This window comes from Mandrillus leucophaeus, unplaced genomic scaffold (assembly GCF_000951045.1).
Source record: "Mandrillus leucophaeus isolate KB7577 unplaced genomic scaffold, Mleu.le_1.0 Scaffold99, whole genome shotgun sequence".
Taxonomy (NCBI): Eukaryota; Metazoa; Chordata; class Mammalia; order Primates; family Cercopithecidae; genus Mandrillus; species Mandrillus leucophaeus.
The window spans coordinates 1,971,613-1,981,033 of record NW_012110807.1 but is presented as its reverse complement, the minus strand read 5'-3'; the positions used below and the strand labels follow the sequence as shown (position 1 = coordinate 1,981,033).

The window sequence follows — 9,421 nt, the reverse complement described above, 5'->3', positions numbered from 1 at the left end:
GCTTTGGGGAGCCTGGCAGTCCCGCCTTTCAGACCTGGCCCAGCGCTTCAGGGCGGTGGCCTCCTGGAGTCTCCGTGTCCTCGTTGACGGAGCTGATGGCAGCCCGCGGGCGGGACAGCCCCGCAGGGAGGGGTGACTTGACCGGGGCAGGATTCGGGTGCTCCTGGCTCCCCTCGCCGGATGCCACCTTGCCCGCCCCAACGGGAGGCAGGAGGCTGCTGCTTGCTGTGTGATTAACACCCAGTCAGGGCGCGTTGGTGTCTGCGCCAGAGACCCTGTCCCGCCACACTGGCTCTAGACAGTCACCGGCAAGAACGCCCAGCGCGCTGGAGCATCAGTCCCGCTTGGGCAGCAGGGAACACCAAGAACGCGCAACCCAAGAGGAGGTGCTGGGCGGAGCTGGTCAGACACTTCCATTTAATGACTACAAATCACACATCTCAGGTCACGGGTCTAGGAGAAACCACACACACGCATACATAAGGATTCCACATCGAGGAGACATTTGCAGTTTCCAAAACTTGAAGGTAACCAAAGGGACCAGAACGTTCCTTTGAGTGACTGGTCACCCAAAGCTCCCGCTCCCCCACCCACAGCCCTTTGGAGGCACTCCAACTTTGGGAGGAGAAGGCTGAGCTTTCTGTGGGCCCCTCCCACCCACACCTGAGCCAGAGAGAAGACTCCGGCGAAGACATCCAAAGCCAAGGGCAAGGGAAGCATCTGCCAGGGCAGAGGAGCCAGTCCTGTCCTCGGCTCACCCAGCTTCCACCATACAGGAACCCAAGACTCCAGCCTCACTTCCACAGGCAACTGGCAGGGGTTCCCTGGCCTGGCCATCACAGGGACTCACATGGGAGCCTTTTAAAACTCCAGATGGTGGCTGATCGCAGTGACTCATGCCTGTAATCCCAGCACTTTGGGAGGCCGAGGTGGGTGGATCACTCGAGGCCAGGAGTTTGAGACCCTCCTGGGCAACATGGTGAGACCCTGTCTCTACTAAAAATACAAAAATTAGCCGGGTATGGTGACACACGCCTGTGATTCCAGCTACTCAGGAGGCTGAGGCAGGAGAATCGCTTGAACCTGGGAGGCGGAGGCTGCAGTGAGCCAGATCGTACCACTTCACTCCAGCCTGGGCAGCAGAGCAAGACTCTGTCTTGGAAAAAAAAAAAAAAAAAATACCAGGCCAGTATTGCCTCTAGATTGGCTGGGCCAGAATCTCTGGGGTGAGTCTGAAAAGTCTGCATTCTTAGCCTGGGATTCCGATGATCATTAGGTTTGGGAATCTTAGAGTCTCTCTTCTCTCTTTTCACTGTTAGGGAGGGAGAGGGAGTGATGTTTTTAATGCTCTGTTTGTTTAGCTGAAGGATTTTCTGTGAGTCTTCACAATCTGTCTTGAAATGGTTCCCGTCAGTCACTTCCTGCGGGAATCCAAGGGGCTAAGAAACATACACACACACACACACGCACGCGCGCACACACACAGGCCCACTGGGCCCAGAGACCCATATGCGCAGCAGGCCGCCTGGAAATCAGGACTCAGGGCCCACCACAATCTGGAAGGAACACCAAGTCCCCAGGTACAGCCGCGGCGGCTCTTGGCCCATGGTCTGGTGGCCAAGGAGGTGTCAGCTGCTAGTCACAGGTGGCGGGCGGCTTCCCAGAGGATCTGCAGAGCCATGGAGGCGCAGGGGAGCTGGGCCAGGGTGTAGGTCACGGAGCGGATGGGTGCCCGCAGCTTCCCCAGGTAGGCCACGGTGTGCACCACACGGCCCAGGAGGAAGACCAGGAAGTGCATCCAGGCGACAAAAGGGTTAGGACCCAGAAAGGAGTAGACGAAGCCCAGGAAAAGGAAGGGGTAGATGGTCTCCATGTCATTCCGGTGGGCCCTGGGGAGACAAGAGGGGTATAGTCAGTCAGGTGTCAGCTTTGGGGCCATAGGCTCTTCTGAGAGTGTCATGGAAGCTGGGGTGCTCTGCCCGGACAAGGCTTTGACCCACTGGGGGTCATTTCAGGCATACCAGACACTCACATCCATTAATGGCCAGGTCAAGGAGATGGATACCCCAGAGTCCGGAGGAAGAGCAGCTCCAAGCTTACGCTTGCAAGCAGCTGAGGCCGCGAGGCCACGCCATGGGCTGGGAGTCACAGAGGGCTACCGGTCTAGGATGCTCTTACCATACCTCTAGGGCTTGCCAGGACCCCACCCCTGCCATACTCTCCCCCACCATCCTCTCTAGCCCTTAGACACCAGGCAGGAAAAGTGGGACTCAGAGGTGCTGAGTGCTTTACAGAGCCAACGAGTGGAGGAGCTGGGATTAGAACCGAGTTCTGACTCGAGTTTGTGCTCTTTACCTCCAGAGCAGGACTTCTCTGAGTCAGGCCTGAGGTCATCCTCCTTCTGAATGCAGCTTCCTGGGCCTCTGCCGAGCAGAAGGGGCTAGAGCCCAAGAGCAGGCCTTTGACATGAATGCCGGGCTATGTCCCCTGCCCCTAAATCTAAGTACCACCCATCCTTTCAGGGACAATCATAACAAGATCCTTTTCCACTCATTGGCGTCAACCGATGACCAGCCCCCGGTGAAGCTCTTCATTTTACACATCATTTCCTGCCTCTTTTTTTGTTGAAAGGCATCAAGCATGTGCATTTGTGTGGCGGGGGTGGGGGAGCTCTGTATAACCCCACCATAAATAAATGACCAAGAAAGAAAACGCACAAAACTCACCCTCTTCTGCTAAGAGCTGGTTCACATTTTCCAGACTCCTACTAATGGCCTGCTTCCTTTATGAAAGGTGAGGAGGTTGAGTCCCATAAATTAGAGACTGAATGAGCAACTAAACCCGTAGATTGCCACATTGGAAGCTCAAATAAACAGGAATTCAGTGCCCAGGGCATGACCTCCCCCAAGGACAGGCCACGCGTGTGAGGTGCAGGAACAAGAAGCATGTTCTCCAGGCCTTCCTGCTGCCATGCATTCCACCAATAATGCCGTATCCTCGGGCCAGGCCCAGACTAGCAGCACCTGTGTGGGGACCCGCTGCAGGGTCCTCCTCTTCCCTCCCACTGGCAAGACGATTCTTGGGCCAGGGCGATGGTGTGTAGGCCTTACCAAAAGAAAGAGGGCAGGACAGGGCGGGAGCCTGGAGTGCTTGGGCACTCCACACTGTAGGAAGCTCTGCACCTTGTCTGGGGTGGGGATGGGCAGGGAAGGAGACACCTGTGCAGAAGCCTGAATGATGAGAAGCTGGCCCTGCAGGGGAAAAGCTTTCCAGGAAGGAAGACCAGTGTGTGCAAAGGTCCTGAGGTCAGAATAAGCACAGCATGTTCAATGTGCAGAAAAGTGAGCCCATGGCTACAGTGTGGTGCACATGAGGGAGTGGGGCAGAATAAGAGTGGGAGAGGAATTCAATCTGAGTGTACAAAACTCCTGTAAACCCAGCAGGGCCTAGATCTTTCTCAGGCCAAATTCAGGACACAGCACCTGGCATCTGGGTCCCCATATCCCGAGACTGACATGAACCCCTCTTCTCCTTTTCTCCCAGATCCTGACCTGCTTGCAACCCAGACACAAGGAAAGCAAGTCTGTGGCAGGGCAGGTCTCACCCAGCAGTGGGGAACACTGTGGCCTGCCTGCGTCAGAGAGTCTGGCTCTGGATAGATCCTGGGGTACTCCCTTCAGGGAAGACATGAGAGGGAGATTACAGACTCACACCGGTAATCCCAGCACTTCGGGAGGCCAAGGCGGGCAGATCACCTGAGGTCAGGAGTTCGAGACCAGCTTGGCCAACATGGCAAAACCCTGTCTTTACTAAAAATACAAAATTAGCCGGCCGTGGTGGTGCATGCCTGTAATCCCAGCTACTCGGGAGGCTGAGGCAGGAGAATTGCTTGAACCGGGGAGGTGGAGGTTGCAGTGAGCTGAGATCATGCCATTGCACTCCAGCCTGGGCAAAAAGAGGGGGCACTCTCTCTCAAATCAATCAATCAATCAATCAATAAAATAAAAGAAAGGGAGAAACCAAAGACTGGGGCCACCTCCCAGTCAAGTAAGTCCCTTACCAGGACTCATGAGGAAAGGCAATAGGTGTTCCTCCAAAATCACTCCATCCTTGGCCGGGTGCAGTGGCTCATGCCTGTAATCCCAGCGCTTCGGGAGGCTGAGGTGGGTGGATCACGTGAGCACAGGAGTTTGAGACCTACCTGGCCAATATGGCAAAATCCTGTCTCTAGTAAAAGTACAAAAAAACAAACAAACAAAAAAATTAGCTGGACATGGTGGCGTGTGCTTGTAATCCCAGCTACTCGGGAGGCTGAGGGAGGCAGTCACTTGAACCCGGGAGGTGGCGGTTGCAGTGAGCCAAGATCATGCCACTGCACTCCAGCCTGGGCGACAGAGTGAGACTCTGTCTCAAAAACAAAAAACAAACCAAAACAAAAATCACTCCGTCCTCTGGCAATAGAGTTGTGGGAACCCACATCCTGATACAGGCTGATCAGAGGGACACCCTTGGAAAACCCATTTTTGATTATGTCCCAAAAGGAGGTCTGCCTGTCACAAGTGATTCCAAGGGAATGCTACCTGGATGAGGACTTTGTAATGTTTATTTGAAAGTTTCAGGAAAAGCACAACCAGCACATGCAATCTGTTCACTCAGCCATTCCTTAAAGTTTGTGTTGATATTTTAAGAATAAGTCCTTCCGGAGGCTGAGGTGGTTGGATCACGCAGGAGATCGAGACCATCCTGTCTAATACGGTGAAACCCCTTCTCTACTAAAAATACAAAAATCAGTCAGGCGTGGTGGCAGGCGCCTGGATTCCCAGCTACTCAGGAGGCTGAGGCAGGGGAATCGCTTGAACCCGGGAGGCAGAGGTTGCAGTGAGCCGAGATCGCACCACTGAGCCACTGCACTCCAGCCTGGGCGACAGAGCGAGACTCCATCTCAAAAAAAAAAAAAAAAAAAAAGAGTAAGTCAATGTTTGGAAAGCTGTTAAGAGAATCACAGTACAGATAGTTCACAAACATAGCCAAACCCTGAAGAGTGCGTGAAGGAAAGAAGTTGGGGAAGACAAGCTCTGCCTGGCACGTCTGCAGGCTGGGGAGGAGCAGGCCTTGCAGAAAAAGCGGGGACTGAGCCCCACCTTCTATTTCCAGCCATTGGGCAGCAATTCAGCGGTCACCAGCGTGGGAGGAGAGGTGGTCAGGAGCTCTGACTGTCAGCCCCTGGGGGCTGGCCCAGCCCTCCCTCCCTCGTCTGGTCTGTCTCAAACCGCAGAGAGGCCACTCTGAGGCTGCAGTGGCCAGGGACAGGGAGCAATGGAGACACCAAGGAATGATGGAAGAAAGCTCACCTCCCTCCTCCCACCTCCAGGCGCCAAACCGAGAGACATGGAGGCAGGCACGTACCACGGACATGCTCGGGTGAAATGCATCATTCAAATAATAACCACTTGTTTAAGGTAAAAGCCACCCAAAGCAAATTCCTACTAGACTGGACTTGTATTGCCTCCTGCAGCATCAGGCCTGCCCTCACCCTCCACAGACTTTCCCACACCAACTGCATTTTCCGGCACTAGGTGACAGCGGTGAGGACAGTGACCCCCAGAAGGCCAAGACAGGGATAGTTGCTGGTCGTTCCACAGGGTCTCCTCTTCTCTCTACCACCTGCTGGCATCCACGGTGGCAATTTCCTTGAATTTGTATCAGGGTTGATACAATGCAGTGCCTGCTTCGTTTCAAAGACAGGTATACAAGACAGTGAAATCATCTTCCCATAGAGGGACAGCCTCAGGAGCAGAGGCAAGAGTGCCAGGCCCCTCCTCAGAGTGCCAAGTGAGTGGATTCCTGGAAAGTGCTTACAACTCTCCTGGACACTGAGTAGGGAGATCTTTTTTTTTTTTTTTCTTTTGAAACGGAGTCTCTGTTGCCTAAGCTGGAGTGCATGGCGCGATCTCAGCTCACTGCAACCTCCGCCTCCTGGGTTCAAGCAATTCTCATGCTTCCGCCTTCCGAGTAGCTGGGACTACAGGCGAGCCCCACCATGCCTGGCTAATTTTTGTATTTTTGGTAGACATGGGGTTTCACCATGTTGACCAGGCTGGTCTCAAACTCCTGAGCTCAGGTGATCCACCCGCCTCAGCCTCTCAAAGTGCAGGGATTACAAGTGTGAGCCACTGTGCTAGGCTGAGTAGGGAGATTTTAAGCAAGCCGCCATCTCCTCCATCGCCATCACCAGCCCTGTCCTGGACAGCGTCGTTAAAGCTCACGTCACCCTCTTGGCTTTGCCAGACTTTCTGACTGCCCTCAGATGCTCAGGCCAAATAAATAAAAAGCATGTTATGGGGCTGGGTGTGGTGGCATACACCTGTGATCTCAGGCTGAGGTGGGAGGATCACTTGAGCCCTGGAGTTTGGAATCAGTCTGAGCAATATAGCAAGGTCCCGTCTCTACAACAATAAAAATTAAAAAATTAGCCAGGCATGGTGGCACGTGCCTGTGGTTCCAGATACTCAGGAGGCTGAGGTGAGAAGATCGTTTGAGCCCAGGAGGTCAAGACATCAGTGAGCCGGGATTCCATTGCACTCCAGTCTGGGCGACAGAGCAAGACCCTGTCACAAAAAATAAAAAATAGAAAAATAGAAAAAAAAGACCGGGCGAGGTGGCTCATGCCTGTAATCCCAACACTTTGGGAGGCCGATGCAGGTGGATCACTTGGGATCAGGAATTCGAGACCAGCCTGGCCAACATGGTGAAATCCTGTCTCTACTAAAAATACAAAAATTAGCCAGGTGTGGTGGTGGGTGCCTGTAATCCCAGCTACTCGGGAGGCTGAGGCAGAAGAATCGCTTGAACCTGGGAGGTGGAGGTTGCATTGAGCCAAAACCACACCATTGCACTCTAGCCTTGGCAACAAGAGTGAAAGTTCATCTCAAAAAAAAAAAAAAAAATTTTTTTAAGCACTTCATGGTGTAGTGGGAAGGGAGTGTTAGGTTGGAAACCTCCAGTTCTGCTGTGGTGCCCATTAGCTCCATGGCCTCAGGCAAATCTCTCTCACTTTCTGGGCCTGCGATCACTATGTACAAAATGTACATGCTGGATGACATCTAAGGGACTTCCAGGGCTGACATTTTGGGACCCAATTTCCTGACAGACCTGTTCACTCCGTTTAAGCCTATATGCTCCAAACAGAAATGCTCCAAGCTTAGGCTGTGCATTTGCCTCCTTCCTTGGGACCACACAGATAACCCCTCCGTGCAGTTCCATACACCCAACCTCAGATTCTGGCCCCAACACACGTTCCCAGGAACTCCGGATAGGTATCCTGAAAAGGTGGCTGGTCCTCGGCTTCTCCCAGAGCTAGGCTCACATGTGGACTCCAGCGTGTGCTAAACTGCAAGGCAGATTTATGCGCCAAGAACCAAGATCGCAGTACTTTCCTGTTTGACAGAAGAGTGACTCGAATCATACCATAAACCCTGGTCTAATATTTAACCAACTTCTGCTTCCAGGTGGTCTCCCCCTTCGGGTTCCAGCCAGTTCTCCGGTAGCAGACGGCAGGATATAGAATTCTCTTAGTTCTGCATGCTCAAGTTTGCATGATGTTCTGTGAAATCAGGTGGCGGAGGAAGGGCCCAAGGGACCCAGGCACTGCCCAGGTCTGACATGGGCCCAGCATACAGTCGGCCTCCAGTAAGTCCTCACCAAATGGCTACAAAGTATTATTAGATGCCGGGCACGGTGGCTCACGCCTGTAATCCCAGCACTTTGGGAGGCCGAGGCGGGCGGATCACGAGGTCAGGAGATCGAGACCATCCTGGCTAACACGGTGAAACCCCGTCTCTACTAAAAATGCAAAAAATTAGCCGGGCGAGGCAGCGGGCGCCTGTAGTCCCAGCTACTCGGGAGGCTGAGGCAGGAGAATGGCGTGAACCCGGGAGGCGGAGCTTGCAGTGAGCCGAGATCGTGCCACTGCACTCCAGCCTGGGCGACTTAGCGAGACTCTGTCTCAAAAAAAAAAAAAAAAAAAAAGTATTATTAGATAAGAGGCACTCAGAAAGTGCTGAAATGAATTGCAACCATTTAAGCCCCAGTACTATAGATGATGGGTTATTTTGGGCGGGGCGCAATGGCTTATGCCTGTAATCCCAGTACTTTGGAAAGCCGAGGCAGGTGGATCACCTGCGGTCAGGAGTTTGAGACCAGCCTGGACAACATGGTGCAACCCTGTCTCTACTAAAAAAAAAATACAAAAATTAGCTGGCGTGGTCACAGGCTCCTGTAATCCCAGCTATTCAGGAGGTTGAGGCAGGGGAATTGCTTGAACCTGGGAGGCGGAGGTTGCAGTGAGCCAAGATCGTGCCATAGCATTTCAGCCTGGGCAACAAGAGCAAAACTCTGTCTCAAAAAAAAAGAAAAAAAAGAAAAAGATTGGTTGGGTGGAAATGTCTCGGCACCACCCGGGTCTATTGTCCCTCCATGGGGCATGGTTTCAGCCAGTAAAAATAAACCAAGTATCTGTAAGGCCACTTGGCCACTCCTGTGCCACATGAAAGCGTTGCTACATGAAACCTCTGTAGCCTGGGAGGAACCAAAACGCATCCTCTTGGTGGCTGCTGTGAGCTAGCCCCGGGTGACCCACCATCCCGGCCTCCTGCTGTCTGGACAGCTCATTCCATCCTTCTCCACTGTCCAGGAGGGCCGAGACAGCCAGGGGCAAGAGTCACCAACGGAAGTCATGTATGGAGAAGGCTTTTGTTCATGAAAGTACCGCCAGTGCTTAGCACAGTGTCTTGGACATAGTAGGTGTGCATTGATGGAGAGACGGACCTCATATGAAGGATTTGAAAGGGTGAAATAGCAAGGAATTTAACTTCCTACATGACACAGGTCTGTAATTTTTTTAAAACCGCAAGTGGACATATTATCATCAACGGCCAAGAAAAACATAAGAGAAAAACCCACAGACTTTCTTTCAAGTGAAAGAAATGTGTATTATTTAAATGACAGTGTCCCACCCATTTCCGCCTATGATGCAGGGGAATGTGTTGAGACCTGTGCAACAGTTTGCCTCCGGCCTCAGCCTGTCCAGCTCCCCGTCCTCCCCACTTCCCCTTCAAGCTCCTCCGATGACCCTCAACCTCTGAAGTGCCACCGCCTCACTCTCCAGGTCACTGGTGAAAAATGGCAGAGCAGAAAGTGCCAAAAAAAATTTAATATTGACTATAATTATGTGAAATTAACATTTTGTCTCTGATGGGATTTTACAAAGCCAGTTTTTTAAGAATCTTTTTTTTTTTTTTTTGGAGATGGAGTCTTGCTCTATCCCCCAAGCTAGAGTGCAGTGGGACAATCTCGGCTTACTGCAACCTCTGCCTCCCGGGTTCAAGCAATTCTCCTGCCTCAGCCTCCCAAGCAAGTAGCT

The 9,421-nt window shown here is 52.6% G+C and overlaps 1 protein-coding gene across 1 annotated transcript in view; it reads right to left on the bottom strand.

The window, feature by feature from the left end:
- Nucleotides 1–404: 404 nt before the first annotated feature.
- Nucleotides 405–9,421, bottom strand: part of PTGES (prostaglandin E synthase) — a 16,343-nt gene continuing 7,326 nt past the window's right edge. Inside the window, exon 3 of the mRNA XM_011971165.1 lies at nt 405–1,889. Coding sequence (XP_011826555.1) covers nt 1,640–1,889 — 250 coding nt within the window. The 3' untranslated portion in view covers nt 405–1,639. The remainder of the gene's footprint in view (nt 1,890–9,421) is intronic.